The following is a 20,435-nucleotide window of genomic DNA, read 5'->3' as shown; positions in this document are numbered from 1 at the left end:
AAGACACGGTCAATCAACCGAGTCTATATGAAAACATAAGATATTAACGGATATATACGTTAAGAGTCAAAACAATGAAATGATATATACGTCAAGAGTCAAAACAATGAAAATAATATGCTGTTGTCACAGCCCTAATAATAACTAACCAATATTTCTTTCCACTTGCTAATGGCATATAAAATTTATTTTTCATTGGCTTCAATCAATGAAAATAAAATATTCAAAGAAAAGTAAAACAGACGACAAATGTTTGGCCACGTGACTTTGAGCTGCCGATCTTTGTGTGTTTCTTTTTCTTCAAATCTACTTTTTATAAAACAATTCTTGGTCAGTTGTCAGTTGATCTTGGAAATGTCATGCGTTTGATTGAACTGCACACGGCGTGTCCCCCCCTTTCAAAATAGACAAAGAATATTTTTAAGACCGTATTTAAAGAAAGGGCTTCATTAATTTGCGATAACTTGTCAATTCTAAATCTATAAATCTTCTGTGCGTTTTGTTTTAACCATAGATTTCACTTCAATTGTCTATAAACATCATCTATTAAGATGACAACTCTTCCAGGCTTTACCTTATTTTTTATATATAAAAAAGGCATTTCAACTGTGTTGTTATTGTCTTGAGTCGTCTTGGTTGTAAAATAAATCATTTTCTTCTCTTTCTAGCTGTACAACACGAGCGAGGACCCCGCAATTCCACGATACGACGCCAGGTGGCGATGTACCTCAAGGAAACGAGCGAGTTGGCATCTACGATACCATCCAACCCATTCCGAAATCATTTTTTGCCTGGTTTGGTGCCATTCGAGCACATGAACGATGGAATTACGGTCAGCGCAGTCGAACAACCACAGATCACGAACGGAATCATTTGCCAACCAACCCCAAAGGTGAATAAGATATCTATAAACGTATTGCGTATATAAGATTTCTATAAATGTATTACGTATATAGGAGTTCTATAAATATACATAAATATGTATACAATAAAAATAGTTCTAAAAATGTATTACGTATATAATAAAAATGTTTCTATAAATGTATTACTTGTACAATAAAATAGTTCTATAAATGTATTACGTATTTAATATTTTTATAAATGTAATACTTATATAATAATAAGAGTTCTATAAATTTATCACGTACCGCCGCAAGCTGATTATGAATGGGATAAATGCTGCACTAGTGAATGGTCGACAGGTTCGCTTCTTTTCACAACTTGGACGTGATGTGTTGAAACTAGTACAAATCTAAAATAAACAGTAAATAAAAAATTCTAAGTTATTCCAATTATTGGTGTTATATGCATGTTAAGACATAAAAGAATAATTTTTATATTAATATCGATTTCGATACATATCTACTTACTAACGTTATAAACTTTGTCTTAGCACCACGGAATTTGCCCAGATTTGGGAAAGGTAAGAGGCGAGTAAATCAAAACGAGGCTTAGAAAGTGAGAAACTGCCTATTACATATATACTTACGTTAACAACTATGACTTTAGACTGCAGAATTTATCCAGATAGATCGACTACAACAACAATAATAATAATAATTTATACTATATTGCTCTTCGTCTGTCTGTTTTCTTATATGTCCGTCCTACATTTGCCGGAAACTTACTGGTATGGGCGAAATTTATAAGGTGCAGCGAACTAAGAATTATGAGTTCCGTTCGATGCAAAGTTAGGGATTAATAGGGATGAGTATTTAATGCATATAGAAGCACAAATTTAACAATATTCAACCATAAATTGGATATTAACCACCCATCCTAAGTCAACAGGATATAACTTGTCCATTTTTAACGGGCTAAAAATCTAGTAAAAATGATATTCAAATATTAAATAAGCTGACTTTCCACAATCTTCCCTACACACACACACACACATGCTTTTTGGCATGACGATTTGCGGAGTACAAGCCAATGTTTTCGTCTACCCATGTTTTTGTGTATTGCAAGAATCCACTCTTTTTTTTTTTAATTTATAATTTTTGTTGACCTTTATTCATGTTGTGATTTTCTTTGAATTTCTTCTCCATAGTACCCTCACGAAATAATGCAGTCTTATTTTAACAATCCGGAAGCCATTTGTGAAGCAGCGGCCCGTCTTCTTTTCATGAGCGTGAAATGGGTGAAAAGCATCCCAGCATTTCTAAATTTACCTTCACTCGATCAAATCCTTCTCTTAGAAGAAGGTTGGCGAGAACTGTTCGTTCTTGGAGCCGCACAGTTTCAAATGCCATTGGAATCTGGACCGTTGTTACTTTCGGCAGGTGAGATATTGGAAACTCTACATTTTCATATCCAGGAGTCAGTGAGCTTTCATTTTATATATATATATATATATATATATATATATATATATATATATAAGCAAAAGTACCCGTCGTTGACTGGGTTCAAAAACAGCCTACAGAAAATGGACTCTGATCTATGAAAATATGATTGGTTATGAAAAGGAAGGGTTGTAAAGAGATAGCTTCGAATTCGGGGGTATCAAAATCAAAGCAAAATATGATGAAAGTAAAAATAGATAATTTATTATACCATACCTGTTCACACTGAAACACTTATCACAATATTCTATGGATCTATATTAAAAGAAGCTTGTTTAACTTTGTGACATATTTCCATTCTATGGAAGTGAGGCGCGAACGAACACCCCCCCATAATTTTATTATACCATATTTCTTCAAACTGAAACATAATTATCAAAGTATACTTACGCAGATAGATATGAAAAGTCTTTATTAAAGTTTGTGCCTATTTCCATTCTATGGAGGCCAGGCGCGAACGCAGACCCCACAATTTTATTAGACCATCCCTATTTAAGTTACAACATACTTATCAAAGTATTCTTATGTACATCTATGTCAGAAACACTTCAAAACGTTTTTTTTTTTTTTTTTTAATTTTAAATTTTTTATATTATACTTTGTGGACCAGGCACGAACGCAATCCCCATAATTTTAATGAACCAGCATTCTGCAGGATCAAACATACCCATTCCTGTGTCTCGATACATCTATCATTATATCTAATCAGTTTTTTAAAATAGTCAACCATATAGGAGCGTATTCGTGATCGTACACACACATTCAGCTTTATATATATATATATATATATATATATATATATTAGTAGGCCGCCCGGCATTGCTCGATCATAAAATACGCTTAAATGATATTTTGATTAATGCAGATTTCGTATTTAAATTGGACCTAATATACAATAATTATATAAAAAGTAAAAAAAAAGACTCGTGCGCCACTACCGAAAATCGAAACGAAACCGTTTAGCTTACGATTTACTTTTTCCTTTCACGTTAATGATTGTACTATGAAGGCAACGCTTATAGCAAAGCTAAAAATTAAAACAGGAACCAATGGTTATGACGTCACGTATGTATATTCGTTTCACTTGGCAAGTTTCATTTGTTTAATTTCACATTTTGCACCGATTTTCCCCGGCTAAAACCTCAAGTTTTGCATGGGCTCAGATACCCTGTATATGAACCTTCATGTCTGTAGACGAAAAAGTTACGGAAGAGTTAAGTAAGAATTTTTTAATCAAAAATATATGCGCATACATGAATATATATCTAGAAAGATTTTGTGTTTACTATAATCTTTTTACGCAAATATTGCATAAGGATAAATCATGTAGAATATCTGTATGAATATAATTATACGTAATAGTTTACTAAAGATGATCATTCCATAAGGAAACCGACCCCCCAGGAAATTAATTAAAATGAATGTTTAAAAGAATATGCAAATTAGCTAGATCTTTTGCAGATAAATGCAATTCAACGAGCCATATAAAACAAAGTTGTATTGTCTTTTTAAATACTAATAGAAATAGGGTTTTTAATATGAATATCAATACACACACAAAAAACAACAAAAATTATAGGAGTGTGTATATATATATATATATATATATATATACATATAAAAAATCTTGATAATAAAAAAAAAGTTTGGGATCGTCCAGGCGTTCGTCCTTGTTTCAGTATTGCTTTATAATGAAGTCGTATTCTATTATGTTTGTTTATTTGTTCGTTTGTTCACAATTTAATTTATATGCACGGTTTCAGAAATTATTTTTCATATTGAAAATGAACTTATATTCACTTTTATTCCAGTATTTCTATATATATTATATAATCGAAAGAAAGCAACATTCAATAAATACCTTCATTTGCATATTATACATTAAAGAAACTCTATTTTAATAATTAGCTCGATTTTGTTTGTAATAGAATCGTTTTAATTCTTCTATTTAGATATATTATTTCAAGTTAATTTATTTAATTTATTTTCAATTAATAGCTTCCAACAACTGTGTTTAAAACCGGAAGTAAGCTTATTTATTTACGCTATGAGAGTTATTTCCCATTATAATGTTGATTTTCATAAACCAAGATGGATGAGTTTTATGCTTCCCTTTATTCAACATTCGTAACAAGTTAAGATATTCGGTGTATTTTAAAAAGTATATGACTAATCCATCCCTCCCCCAATCAATATGTTTAGACCTGTCAAAGTCGGGTATATGCAACCAGTATATATATATATATATATATATATATATATATATATATATATGAAAGCACAAAAACTTGAAAGGTTAGAATCTTGAAAAATGTGTAATCTAGAAATACATGTTATTTAAATTATTTTATGTCTATACATTTGTTTTATATTTACAGGAATCAACGCTGACCATTCTCCGCCAGAGAAAGTAGTTAGCATCATGAGTGAAATTCGAATTCTCCAAGACATCATCTCCAAATTCAAAGCCCTTATGGTGGACCCGACTGAGTACGCATGTCTGAAAGGGATCGTCATATTCAAAACTGGTTAGTCTTATAAAACCATACTTCTTGAGACAATAAACAAGAGCTTTACCAATTTTTATTTTGTTATTTTTCGAATCAACGGACGCTTTCAGAAAAGAAACTTCTCTGAACGAAACCGATAAAGCTCTTGTTTTGGATGATTAATTCCTGTATTTAATTATTTTCTTTTTGTCTTTTTCCACACATCCTATTTCCACAGTATTTTATTTTATGAAATATCATGTAGTTTATATCCCCCCCCCACACAGGGCTCCTTCGGTCTTTAGCAGACTATGGATACCCACGAAGGGGTGCCTGCGCGTGAATTTTTTTTTTGTAGGAGGTGCGCAATCTCCAACCACGCATCTCCTGAGTCGACATTGATAAATACCAGTAGCAAATGAAATGTGTGTACAAGACGACGGGAAACAAATGCCGAGATAAGCGGAGAGCACATACAGCGCCTAAAATTCCCAAATGGTCACCCACCTCGTACTAACCAGGCTCAACGTTGCTTAACTTCGAAGATATGACGAGAACCGGTGTGTCAACGTGATTATGCCACACACACACGCACACACACATATATATATATATATATATATATATATATATATAGTAGAGAGAGAGTGCAGCATAAGTAACGCTACTTTAAGTGGAACAAAATGAAAGCCTTTTTGAGTATTCTTATTTAAAAAAATATTTACTATTTTAAAATTACAAACGACATTACTTATGTCGAACCACACACACACACACATATATATATATATATATAACAATGGACGGGAGCCGTTCCAAAAATAATGAGTTGCATTTTATTCCGTCCGAATCGATCAGAGAATATTACAAATTGCATTGTTATGATGACTGAACTTCCGAATTTATGACCTAAATGTGTATATATATATATATATATATATATATATTAGTAGAACCCCTGGATATGGTGGCCCCGAGAATTCTTTTTTATTTTTTTTCTTCAAGTTACAATGTGGAATACGATGTTCACCGGCTTCTAGTTACGGTATTTGTCCCGCCATATGGTGTTATTTATAATTTTTGATTATATACATGTGGTTTATAAACTCCATTGTATTTTGTTACTAATTTTAATGCCGTATCCCGGAGCTCGAATATATATATATATATATATATATATATATATATATTATTATTATTTGGATTCACTGGGTTACTGTTCTCCTCTAGCGTGCCCTTGTTCCTTCAACCATGACTGGACAGAGATCCTAAGTAATTCGCGATTGTATTTTTTTGGGTCGTCCACATTGATTGAACTTTCAACTTTCAGGAGAATATCACTTTTACAATACATTTTTCCAAGTACTCTAACAATGAACTAAGTACTTGCGGACTGCTACCACTGAAGTAAGTAAAAGAAATTCCGTCCAAATTCCCGAGTTCGACAGAAATAATCCCGAGTTCAAAGATAAGCCTGAAGGTCGGAGGTTACATCGACCGAAACATTGTGAAAGTCTCACTCAAGATGAGAACAGTAGTCCGATGAATCCAAATAATACACATAACCAATCCTCATCTCAAAAATTCTGAAATGAGATATACGCACATATATATCTCTGTGTGTGTATGTATATATATATATATCTCCACTTATTTAGTGTTTCCTTTTTAAAATTAAATATGTTTTTAACTCTTTTTCAAAGTGTTTTTTTAACATGTTTTATTAAGTACTTGGTCTTAATTATATATATATATATATATATATATATATATATATATATCTCGTATATGTTTGTAGTGTAAATACATTACTTTTATTAATGATACTATTAAATGAAGGTAGTATAGTATCCGCTTTGTTACAAGATACATACCATAAATTACCTCTTTCTTATGGCGGGATCGGCGTAGCGTACGCCAATTAAATTCTTACATGATATAATCTAGTAAAATTATTATTTCTAATAAACATAATTAATTCTCATGCAGTTAAAACATGCAAAATAAGTTTAATAAAACTAATTATTTCGAGTACCTTACGGATTTGGAGACCTGAAATATCATTTTATTAGCATATATTTAAACATATCACTTCTGGTTTGGCCAATCGTAAAATATCTTTCATAGTATAATCACCTGATATTCGTTTGTTTATCGCTGGCAGAAATAAATCATTAAAAAAGCAGTTAGAATAAAAATGCTAAAAATCGTTTATGTAATGAGTAGAAGTAGGTGTCAAGGCTGTTTCCTCGACTGGTCAGATCTAAGCGGTCATTTTGATCGACACGCGATTCTCCTGTTTGGCCGTTTTTTTTTTTTTTTTTTTTTTTTTTTTTAAGCAAGCTACTGGCGGCCATTAATGATTTAAACCGAAACTATTTCCACACTTGTGCCAAAACTCAATGAAGCATTGCTCATTAATTGATTTATTTCAACACCGGTGCTAGTGACCAATGCGGGTCCTCCAAATCTGATACGCTTTCACGCAATTTTGTTTAGATTGAATTAAGGTATATGCCCAGTAACGTTTTTCTTTCTGTTGTTTATCTCCTCCATGGCAGGTTATAGCAGGTTCATATTATTTGAATTTTTCGCACAACTGTTTTACCTTGAGTGTGATTTTCACAACGTTTCTGTCGATGTAACCGCCGACCTTCTTTAGATGTATCTTGTCAACTCTTGAATATTTCTGTCGAACTCGGGAATTTGAACGTCATTGCGCAAGTACTTGTAGCGAGTCGTTATCCTACCTGGAAAAATCAATTGTAAAGTGACCTTCTCTTAAAGGTTCAATTCTCAGTGTGAGCGACAATAAAATACAATTTCGAATTGCTTAGAATCTCTATCGAGCCATGACTGATGGAATGAGAGCATGGTACCTCCATAAAGGAAATAAAGGGATTCGTCCGAAATTCTGCGATTTCGTTCAAAATCCAGCTTAAGAAAATCTGAGAAGTTGGATTTCGAACGAAATCGCGACTGAAACATATATGCACATATCTAGCCAATAATGTTTATCAAACTAAAATAATTTATGATATAATATAGCTCTACCTGTTATTGAGCACTTTGTCAAAAACACTGGAGTTTCATTGGATCACAACTAGGAAACAACAATAGTAGCAGTGTGTGTATATATATATATATATATATATATATATATATATATATGTAGAAGTGAAAGAGTCTGTGTACATTTCCCTACGCAATAACTCTGTCAATTTTTAGTCTACAAACTCGAACTTTCATATAGGGTACTGAGATTTGGGAAAATCTAAGTGATCGGTTTTCGGCCAGAAATTTGGCTGTTAAAGGGTCCAAGTTCAACGATTTGACCTTTGAGAACTCGATCAAACTCCTCCGACAATTTTGGGTCTAAACACTTGAAATTTTAGATATAGGTTCCTTGGACATGGATCTTAATAACTTTATTCGAGCCCCAAACAATAAATTTTAAGTGGTCATAATAGGGGTCAAATTTTAAAAAATTGACATTTTTTTTTTTTTTTGCTCAGCGTACATCTCCAAACACCCGGGCAACGCCGAGCCGAAATGCTAGTATATATATAATATGAAAACCTCAACAAATGTAGGGAACAGATTTTCACGAATTCATTAAAGTTTTTATTTGCATACAATTATTTTGGCCTATTTCGATTACATATCTGCTCATAGTATGCACGATGTTCGAAATACATAACCTATTTTTTTTTTCTGAAAAATTATCCTCAGTGCTCATAAAAAATAAACCTTCCAGGTCGGAAAAACAAAGTGCATTCAACATTTATTTTTCTGTATATTTTATTTCTGTATAATAGCTTTTAACATATTTTCTTTCTCATCTTATTATTCAATGGGGGAAAACAAATCATGGTAGCTTCATACCATGTACGTTTTCCGTCCAGAGTAATTATTTTTATCTTTAGCCAATAACGAGTTTCGACAACTATTCACCCAATTAAATGGTCAATTTTATTATTAACCGCTAGCGCGTTTGTCTTGACATTTTAAAGGTTATTAATAGCATTAATTAGTAGTCTGAACTCTTATCTCTACCCCCCTTACCAAACTTTCACAAAAAAAACACTCGACTAAATACAACCACTATATACAATTCCCTCACTCTCTTTCTGTGCCTAAATGTAAACACAGATTCTATGAACAAAGTTTCTTTACCAGAACTGCCCGCCTTTGGAACACTATTCTGCTGGCCTGCTTCTCAGTTGAATACAACATGCTAACCTTCAAATCCAATGTAAACAAGTTTTTGCTGAGCAATCCCCATAATCAAATTCTACCCAATTTACACCATTAACGATTACTATACTACCACCTTACATTCATTAACCCTTATCCTCGAGTGGCCTTAAGGGCTTGATAACTGGTGATTCCCAAGTAAAAAAATAAAGATGTGTTTGTTTATACATTATAATGTATTATAATATATATTATTTATATTATAAAAATAGTGTTTATTACATTTATTACTAAAAAACACTGTATGCTAATTCAACCGACCGTCCTTACTGGCGGTTTCACGAAGGCACTGGACGACATCTCACCTGTTCATGAGTCGATAGTTGCTGGCAACGTACAGGCGATTTGTGCACCAACTTCACGTCATCAATATCTTTTCCCATGGATAGTTCTGAAATGTGGTATGTCGCTATTTATAAATGTATTTCACTGTCAACGGACAGTAATATGTTTACCGACTGTGGACAGCGGAAGTCAGAAAGTGTTAGCAATTTCGAGGGTCCATACTAAGTTTCTTCTCCGCCCCTCCCCCTCCTCTCAGCGATCGTTTAATCCGACCTGGCGCATTTGTCATCCGTTTTAGCCAAACAATACAACAGAGGCGGCCCCGTCCTTAATAGGATGAGGACCTTTGTATTTATTTCTTTGTGTAGTTAGCATAAATAGAATATTAACACTGTTGACCCAGGACATAAAAACCGGAAGTTAGTCAAGGGAAGGGGATTATGGGATAGTGGTGTAAAAAAAAATAAATAAATAAAAATTTGTGTGTAAATAACGGAGTTTTCGTAGCTGAATTGTTCTTTTGCTAATAAGTCACCGCTTACCAAGACCAAAAGCCACTTGAGGATAAAGATTAACGAGATGAATGCATGAGGCTTGAATAATTGCATTAATTGGGTTATTCGGACTACTATTCTCGTGACTTCCGAATTTTTCAAATGTATCTTGTCGAACTCGGGAATCTTTCCGTCAAACTCGGAAATCTGTACGGAATTTCGAACGGAACCCTTTATTAAAAACGCAAAGGTAGCATTCTCTCATTTCATCAGCCATGATCGGGTAGAAAGAAGTCTTAAGTAACTCGCAATTGTAATTTGAGGATTGAACCTTCTACCTCCAGAAGATTGTCGTGAAGAACTGAATTTTAATTAGTACTTTATCCTTTAAGCCACGGGTCTTTGCATATCGTTGTGAGAATAACACGCAGGATGAGAACAGTAGTCAGACTGGACCAAATAAAACAACACCCCCTAATTTTAACATCAAGCGGTTGAGAGTAATGAACTAAAAGGGGTTCTTATAAAAACAGAAATCTAAAATCAATCAGTTCGTTTTTCTATCAAGGTTTCATTTTTAATTCCGTAAGTTATGTATAATACTTGGGAGAGCTAAACGCTCCTGCATCGCACAGTACCAGGCCACCCTTGGGCAAGGTGTATCACATATGAATCTCTTTCTGATATTATGCAATAACCTCCCTCTGATTTTACAGGGGGTAGACGAAGGTCTTCAGCCCTGGTGAAGCTAACAAAACGAGGACGTGCGTATGGCGGCTGTATGCAAATACCGATCCGTCTGCGAAATGACGTCACAGTAAGGCAAAAGATTATAAAAAGTGGAGACGATGACGTTTAAGACATGGATGACGTCACAGTCGTAATGAAAAGTCACACGTGGTGGGAGAATGAGTAATAAATGTTTTCTTAAAACCTGAAACGGGAGTTGAAATTTTTTCCTATGTTTTGCCTTCTTTGTAATTAAGTCTAGAACGTGTGGATCTCGAGTGTGTACATGTTTACGCGTGTGTAACGTTACATTTGGAGAAGGAAACTCTGATGAAAAACAAACGGAGAGAAAGAGTCCATTGGTCTTGTAAGGAAATCTATTGATGATATCAAAAAACAAAACAGCGAATTCCAATTTGTCATGAGCCAGCACGGAAGTAGTAATGCCCAGAAAACTATCATGGGAATGCTCATGTCAGTGCGCAATCTTGTCTAACCGGAAATCTGTCAATATAATAAGTTAATGTTTTCTTATCCGGATAACAGAAGCAAACCTCTCAATTCCATGACTGCTCCACTAACCTCAATCCACGTCTCTGCGTCGCAACGTCCTATAATGTATTCATCACGTTATCTATATGACTTAACTTGTCAGGCACCATCTGCCTCTGGTGTGACTTGAATAGAAAAAAGCAGAACGGCGTTAGTTTGCGCAAGCAAAGCAGTGTTAATTGGGTGTGAAGCGCTATCACATCCTGTTGGTGTCAGTGATTGGGTCATAAAGACGTAAAAAGTTCTCATGAGGGACTATTTACTTGCGGATTAGTCCAAGAGTGGCACTATTTTTTTTTTTTTCGTTTTAGACAGACGATTATTATTTTTCTTTTTTAGTTATGCGTTCTTAGAGAAGTCAAAACACCTGGTAGAGTAGGAGCCTGTTCTTGATTTATTACACTGAAATAAATTCGCTTTTGTAAAAGTATAAAGTACGTCCCCCTCTTCCTTCTCAAGAGATAGCCTTTCATGTCGTGAGAAAATAAACTCATTGCGGTTTGTTAAAGTTTTTTTTTTGTTTTTTTTTAATGTTACTTTTTTAATACGGTTTTTAAGTTTGTTTATTTTGCAAACTCGTTTTTATATTATCGGTTTTTTTTTGCTTGCTGTAAAAGCACACAAACAGGCGCACACACACACACACATGCCTATTATCTTATAAGGTAGCCGTTCTGGCTTTAAATCACTGGAGTTAAGCAACACTAAGCATGACCAGTACCAGATAGGTGACCATTCGAGAATCTTTTGGCTACGAGCAAACTGTTCTGATACCACACTTCATCTTTTTTTTCCTCAGTCAGTGAATAAGAGATCCTACTAGACAGAGGTTATTTTTATTTTTTTGTTCCACTCCAGAGTTCTCTCTTTTTGGGGCGGGGGGAAGGGGAGCTGGATTGTCCCCCATATTAAAAGAAAACGACTTTGTTTCTTTTACCGCTTTCGTAGAAGTAAAACAGAACGGGTATTGTGTGTACAAGGAAAACAAAACCTTCTCGCAATAAAAATGCAGCCCTGAAGATGCTCTTAGGAAGAATATTCAGGACAACCTGCTAATGCTCAAATGTGTTGACATAACGGAACAATCGCTCACTCCGGATGGAAGCTCAATGATGTAGCGAAGCTCGCCGTGGAGCGTTTGAAATATCTTGTGTTCGTTGATAGATTATTTAATACAAGCTTATGTTTGGCTAGGCACTCAATCCGACAGACTGGAAGCTGCTATGACGGCTCAACTCCTTCTGTTGGCGTGAGGTATGATTTAGGTCAGTCTTAGAAAGTACACCATCCCAGGCGTTACCTTCTCTATTTAAAGAGGTGTTGGTTTGCTGCTAATTGCATGATACCAGCGGAGAATTCTAATAAGCCTGTTCATAGGTATTTTTACAAAGCCAGTGTTCAATCGTGGTTGCTGGTTTCTCATCGCCGAGCTTTGTGCCACACCTATGGAAGGAAGTTAAACCAATCCCTCTAGCAATCTAGGGGCTGACTTAGTAGCACCAGACTCTCTTTTATAGGAAAAAAGGGATGGCCAAATTCGACCCCAGACATTGCCTCCCTTTTTCATGGTTATTTTTGTACTCGACTAGTGCAATCTCGTGGGAGTTTAATTCTCCAACTTTCTGTTGTGTTTCTATGGGAACCAAGCTCCGGGTTTTGCGTAAATCCCATCGACTGAGGGTGGCATAAAATTGTCGCAAAATCACACCATCTCTATGTTTGATGTGCATCTTCCATCAAATGAACCCGGAGTTGGTCTTCATCTATCTTGATTGGTCTTCCGGAACAAGGAGCATCATTGGGGTCAAAATTACCGTGTTTGAATCTGTTAAACCAATCTCGAACAATTCTCTTAGCTATAGAGGTTTCTCCATATACGGCACAAATATCCTTGGTCACTTCATTCGCTTTATGACCTCGATTAAAGGCGAAAAGAAGGTGTTAAAAAAAACAAGAAAAAATTACGAGCAAAAAACGATGACCATTATGTTGTAGACCAGAATACGTGCTTTCTAATAATATATAACACTTTGCAAAATATCAAAAAAGGTTTTAGAACAATTTTTTTTGAAACGGCTGTAATTTATGCAACAACCTGATATATATATATATATATATAACAGGTAAACTCGACGTTGTCTGGGAGTGAATGAGGATCAATGAATGTTCCACACTTCGAATACTTTTATTGCCATTGAAATCGGTAGAATCGCTCATTTTCAATGAAATCAATTGGTTGCCTGCTCTAGTTGGGAACCCGTCGCAGTGCGCCGACAGGAAACATATGTCTCTACATAGTATCTTAGTTAACAATACATCATAGCCTGCATTGCACTATCAAGAACCCATTCTTGATTTTATATTTAAAAAATATTGTTATATAATGGCTTGGAGTAAAGTTTAAAATTCAAAAGTCAATTATCACGGTTCAGTTGTGTTCAAAACAAACATTCATTTCGTACGTAACCCCTGTCTTATCAAATAACGTACTGTTGATTTTATACACTGGGCCCTCCTGCTTGTGCGGTGATAAACTTTCTCAAATGTACTTGTGATATTAAGCTATATAATGGTGTTAATCGGACTATTCCTTTTTTAAATCGGATTTTATCGATTATCGATTTTCATCAGAGGGCTTCCGATACAAAACCTATCTGAGAACACTTTCCGACACATAAAGTACATTTGTGTGAAATTTCCAAAAAAGTTGGTCTAACCGTTTCGGTGTCTATAGGGAACTCTCCCACCCTCTCTCACACACACACACACACACACACACACACACACACACAGATATTTATATATAAGTAGATTCGGATTATATTATATTTCTCTAAGTCTGTTCGTCTGCTTTTGTTTTAGAAACTAGGTCGATCTGGTTAAAATTTTCTATAGACCTTTATTGTAATAAGTACAACGAACAAAGTTTTCTGGTATTCGCTCGATATAGTGAGGCATTAATGAACATTAGCATGTAATGAAAAAAATGCGCACAAATTTATCCATATTCAAACATCAATTTCGTATAAAACACTCATTCTAATAATTTTTGCCCAATGTTTTAACGGGCTAAGATGTCTATATATATATATATATAGAAACAGACGCAACGTGTATTATTAATGGTGACTCGTATTTTTTCCTTATAAATGCTTTCTATAATATGCTTTTCTTTTTTTTTTTTTTTCAGTTTTTCAAAACGCTGGTAACGACATCAAATCACTTCGCGACTTTCATACGGTGGTCGGACTTCAGGATCAGGCCCAAGTTACTCTCAGTAAATATATACAAGGTACATACCCGGGACAGCCGTTCCGATTCGGCAAACTGTTACTCTTACTGCCCTTACTACGAAGTGTTTCCGGAAACACCATCGAAGAAGTCTTCTTTCGAAAGACGATAGGAAATATTCCGATTGAACGACTTTTAGTGGACATGTACAAATCCTGTGACTTTTGATAAGTGGAAAAAAATAAAATTAAATAGTAACTAACAAATAATGTTCTTTCGAATTTTGAGCTCGTGGACATATTGGATATTTTTATCGCAATCTGGACACAAATTTGGACGAAAGAATCAGAAACGACTAAGCCTGGATACAATTGATGCTTAAAACATAGTCTGTCAACGCGCGACTTGAGGGCGCTACGTTACTGGACTATAAATCGTGACTATGTTTCTGTGTGTCGGGCTTTGTATAGAGCTCTGAGCTCAACCTCCGACATCCACGTCCAGTAAAATGGAGGTAATTAAAACATTCCAGTTGAGTGCACCGTGCAGCGGAAGTTGTCATATTAACAGCGGAAGTGGTGTTTAATAAAAATGACTGCGGAGGGACAACCGTGAGGATGCACGTTATTATATTTTTGTTTTTTCATATTTTTTATTTCTGTAAATATTTTTAATTTTATTTTTGAACAATTTCTGAAAAAAAAATCAAATTAAAACGAATTTACAATTTGTTTAATTTTGAAAAAAAATTTTCTTAGAAAGCGTTGCTAAACAATGCGATGATAATCATAATAATGAGCATAATTATAGGTAACGGTGTCTGTTAACATTGAAGATCTTTTAAAACAATGCATTTCATATGAAAAAATTACGTACTTACGTGTCATGGTGAAATTAGTATGAATTGATCCAGAAAATAAGTAGTTACAAGAAAAAAAAAAAAAAAAAAAAAAGAATTTATCGAGTTTTATCGTATATTTTAATGTGGAACAGTTATGGGAATAATTCTGTGACAATCTGATTTACCTCTTTAGACCTTAAATTGACTTAAATAAAGGATCCGCCATTTTTTAAGAGAATGCAATTATGGATCATTTTTTTGTAATCTTTGGAATTTATACCAATTTCACCGTAAGTATGTATTTTTTAACCTGCAATGTGTTGGTTTAAAAGTTCACCAGTGTAAACAGACACCGGCTTACCTATACAGACACAGACAGAACATTCAGAGCGTATCGCCAGACAAAATAATTAATATTCATCAAAACGGAAAGTGTTATTTCATAGACTTGTTATTCTTTGCAGAATTAAATGAAACTCTGATTTTAGAAACAAATATTAAAATATATTTTCGAATAGAAATAAATGAATATCCGATGATTGTTGTACAAGTCGACTTATTTATGAAAATTTCAAATGTCTGAACGTTAATTTCTTAAATGAATGCAAAAAAATGTTCTTACTGGCATAACTATAGTAAGACATTTTTCTCTCTCCCCCAAACTCCCCCTTTCTCTCAGACACACACACACACACACATATATGTGCATATACGTGTGTTTGTTTATATACGTGCATATGTAGATATATGTACATATGCGTGTTAATGTATAAATATCTGTGCATATGTGTGTATATGTATAAATATCTGTATATGTGTATATGTATAAATATCTGTATATGTGTATATGTATAAATATCTGTATATGTATAAATGTATGTATATGCATAAATATCTGTGTATATGTATAAATGTCTGTGTATATGCGTGTATATGTATAAATGTCTGTGTATATGCGTGTATATGTATAAATGTCTGTGTATATGCGTGTATATGTATAAATGTCTGTGTATATGCGTGTATATGTATAAATGTCTGTGTATATGCGTGTATATGTATAAATGTCTGTATATGTATGTCTGTGTGTCTGTGTGTACATGAATATATATGTATATCTATGTATATATACGTATGTATGTTTGTATATATACATATGTGTATGTGCATATATGCGTGAATATATATATATATATATATATATATATATATATATATATATATATATATATATATATATATATATACGTACGTTCGCAATATGTTGGGTGCACATAGCAGAGATTGGATTTCCGCGTGAGCAATACATTCCCGCTAAGATTCGTGATGCAAAACTTTCACTATCAAACGTTTTGAACAATACGTCCGGTCTGGCCATATGTGAACACCTGATAAATAGCCATGTTTTTGCTTCCAGATTCAGTGATGAATTAGTCTCAGTTCTCAGCAAGTCACACTCATTATATCATTTGAAAATCCTTGAAACCATTTATATTAAGTTCTTTAGATCTTCTGTTTGATTATTTTCCCCCCGTAAAATTTCCCCTTGAATTTGCTGTGTATCCCTACACTTCAATTTCATATTGTTTTTTAAATTGTAATTATACCTCGATTTATTCGGTCATATGCCTCTTTCACCTTTTAGTTTTTAAAATTTGGTCTCTCTCTCTGTCTGTCATATATATATATATATATATTATGTATGTATGTAATTCCACTTCCCCCAAACTGAGCCAAATTCAAGTTTGTAGGCCCTCCACACACATTCGGGTCAATAATACTCTTTTAGGTAGTTTTATAGCAAAACTATAGCTTCAGATAATCAGCAGATTTGTAAATTTCTCGTTTCTAGTTATATATCTCTCACTCTCGCTGTAAATTCCAATACATAAGGAAGAGCATAATATATTAATATATTTAGAATATCAAATATATTAATGCGTTTATTGATCATTCGTACCGGAGGTCTTTGTGTCAATACATATTTGAAGTAATATTGATTAGTCCAGTCAATTATCAAAAGAGATATTACCCAGAAACCGTTGGTACCTATGGTTTATCAGCAAAACATTATATATAATATATGTATATAATATCTCTCTCATATATATATATATATATATATATATATAATGAGAGAGAGCATATATTTTTAACCAATTCACCAATTTTTACATTATTTGCAAATAAGGTAAATTTATGATAAACATTTTAAGTTCCTCAGCCTAGCTTTGACAGAGTTGTTTGAGACATATTTATCTATAAAGCATAAATTTGACAAACCCGGTGATTAATTAAAATACTTATAGAATAATAGTGGCTACCAATTCAGTGGACGGAGGCGGTGTTCGGCGTTAACGGGTCTCTTTGATCTTAATACAGGTCAAGATTAGGGTGTGACAGTAACAATGACTTTACTTTTCAATGCGTGTCAAAGTCTCAAAGTGCGGTCAGTTTGTGCGTCAACTGAAATAGTTGTTTTTCATTGCAGAAACAATACCTGAAGGTGTGTGTGGGGGAAGGGGATCTAGCCCCTCCTTCCTGAGAGGGGAGGGGGCACTTTAATAGGCTACAAAAATAGCCGAACACAGACTTGTTCGATTTTCCCCGGTATGGATGCCACAGACGATTGGCAATAAACCATCAACTCTCTCGTAGAAAGAGATAATGCCAGGGAAAATGCACCGCCTAATACCGAACCGAATTATATCTTATTTCGTTATTTAAATGATGTCAATGCGAATCACAGCTGGTAGGAAAATGGCCGGCGAACCAATCAGTCTGAATGCTGGTATGAATTTACTTGCTTACCCTTCGCAAAAAGAAAGTGGCGCAAAGCACGAAGCTAAGAACTAGACCCCCATCCCCCACCAAGGAGGTACTCCGGCTAGGTGCTAAACTAGCCGAGAATGGACTCATCGGCATTACTCGGTAGAGAATTTCAGTCTATTGATAATAACCTCTCTTCTGAAAGAAAAATAATGCCTGGGAAAGTGAACCTCTTAAAACTGAATCATGCCTCATTCCGACAAAGATAAGTCAGTCCGACAATCTCAATAAATGAAAACACCTCGTCTCAAAAATACAGACAATTACTAAAGATAAGTAGTGTTTCCAACTAGGTATACTCCTTAGGTTACTATAATAATTCAGAGGTAAACTTCGATTGCTCTGAAACCAATCATTTTGAATATTGGTAAATTGGCTACAAAGCTGATTTGGTTGTTTTACTTTACGGCACATCAACACTTTTCAAGTTATTGTATGTTGGAATGATAAATTTGGTAAAAGTTTTTATGCTTCTAAATCCTGGAACATTTATTCCTGGTATTTGGTTTTGATTTTTTTTTGCAGTGAAAAATTATTCTTTTTTTGGCTTTGCAGAACAAGAATGTAGTTTTGTAAAGGGAAAGGAGTGAAAAAACAATGCTTTTTAGGTGAAGAAGTCTGTATCTTCAGACAGTCTGATCTGGTAGTACCAGTCTCTAAATGGGTGTGTTTTATTTGGATGCCGAAAATACTTAATAAAATGGATATTCGTTCTTTGTTTAGAATTACATTTTGTGGGGATGAAACATGGTTAGTTATTTACATCACTTTAAGGCTCAGAATAGTTAAACACAATATCTTTATTCTCACAAAAATTGGATGTTTCTAACAAAAACTCATATTTTTCAAACGTATTGCATAATACTCTCAAAGAGGTATTTCAAATATCTACACATTAATATTAATAGAGATTTTGTTATATATACGTTCAGCCTGAGGTAAGAGTAAAAAGATGGTTGTTTCATTAATATTCTATTTTGTTATCGATAAGACTGTGACAACAGCATATTCTTTTCATTATTTTGACTCTCTAATATATATCCGACACAGCTACACTCAGTTAATCAATCGAGAACCACATCACTCTATATAAAAACATAAAATATTAACTGAGTGATTTTTATGCCAAAACGACGCAGCTGTTATATAGATTCAATTTGTAGTATAATATATTTTGTAAATAAATTGTCTGTAACTGATAGCTTTTATTTCAAATTTGAAATTTGATATTTATTATAACTCCGGAGAAGAATGGACCTGGGAGTAGTGATATCTAAAGGGTAACTCTGCTCTCTCTAAAACCCTTACATTGAATCACAAAACTGGATACAGTTTTCTGTCACTTTCAGGGCAAGAAGGGAGTTTGTTTCGTAGTTAGCCTTTGCAAATGTGGTATACAGGAAAAAGGGCAGAAAGAAATTAAAAAAAGTGAATTTCCGGCTCGCGAGGGATGGGAGAATCGAACACTCAACAGTGTCTAAGGCAGGTTGATGTGATGCTTTGGATGAGTTTTATTTAACTGATAGACGAGGTCCTGACAGGTATTTCAACTCCTCCAGGTCAGAGTGAACTTGGGAGTAATGTCATTTACGACTATGACCCCACACTCCTTAAAGGTCTCAAATTAACGTTCACCCACCGGAGTGACTGTTGATTAACCACTTGACCCCAACACCTATTCAACACCTGACCCCAACACGTATTCAACACTTGACCCCAACACCTATTCAACACCTATTCAACACCTGACCCCAACACGGATTCTATTTGAGTAAGAATAACTAAACTTTTGCTTAATTATAGGTATTTTCTTTTCGATTTTTCGTATAATCATGTTTTTTTGTGTGTTAAAATTAGAAAAAAAAACAGTATATATATTTCATATTTATTTGATTTTTAACACAAAAAGATGATAAAAATTGAAAAATTATAAAAGTATAATTAAGACAAGCCTTCTTTCACTTTTAAGTTATTTTTCTTAAATAAAACATACTAACTAAATACACGATATATATATATAAGCATATATTTATATATATATATTATATATGTATTATATAGATATTCAACTATATATGTATTTAAAGTTATATTATTTAAATACATATGCATTTATATATACTTAAGTAAATATTCATACATATATGAATATATTATATATATACATGTATGTATATATATGTATATATATATATATATAAGTATATATTAATATATATAGATATTTAACTATATATACCTTGACATATATTGCATTTATTTAAATGCATATATGTATTTGTATATACATATATAATTATATATACTCAACTATATATGTATCTTTAAATATATATATATTTATTTAAATACATATATGCATTTATATATATTTAAGTATATATGC

The 20,435-nt window shown here is 33.6% G+C and overlaps 1 protein-coding gene across 3 annotated transcripts in view; it reads left to right on the top strand.

Annotated features, from left to right (window-relative positions):
* LOC145286240 (nuclear receptor subfamily 2 group E member 1-like) overlaps positions 1-16,017 on the top strand; it is a 103,555-nt gene extending 87,538 nt beyond the window's left edge. For 2 of the 3 annotated variants that reach the window (XM_080135058.1, XM_080135059.1), the window contains 4 exons: positions 669-892; positions 2,051-2,282; positions 4,724-4,873; positions 14,342-16,017. In XM_080135058.1, coding sequence (XP_079991184.1) covers positions 669-892; positions 2,051-2,282; positions 4,724-4,873; positions 14,342-14,610 — 875 coding nt within the window. In that variant the 3' untranslated portion in view covers positions 14,611-16,017. The remainder of the gene's footprint in view (positions 1-668; positions 893-2,050; positions 2,283-4,723; positions 4,874-14,341) is intronic. The other variant, XM_080135060.1, reaches the window with a different exon arrangement.
* The last annotated feature ends 4,418 nt before the right edge of the window (positions 16,018-20,435 follow it).

The sequence above is a fragment of the Euprymna scolopes genome, chromosome 10 (assembly GCF_053919585.1).
Source record: "Euprymna scolopes isolate OS-2025 chromosome 10, ASM5391958v1, whole genome shotgun sequence".
Lineage (NCBI taxonomy): Eukaryota > Metazoa > Mollusca > Cephalopoda > Sepiida > Sepiolidae > Euprymna > Euprymna scolopes.
The sequence above is the reverse complement of the archived record's forward strand: the minus strand, read 5'-3'. Positions and strand labels throughout refer to the sequence as shown.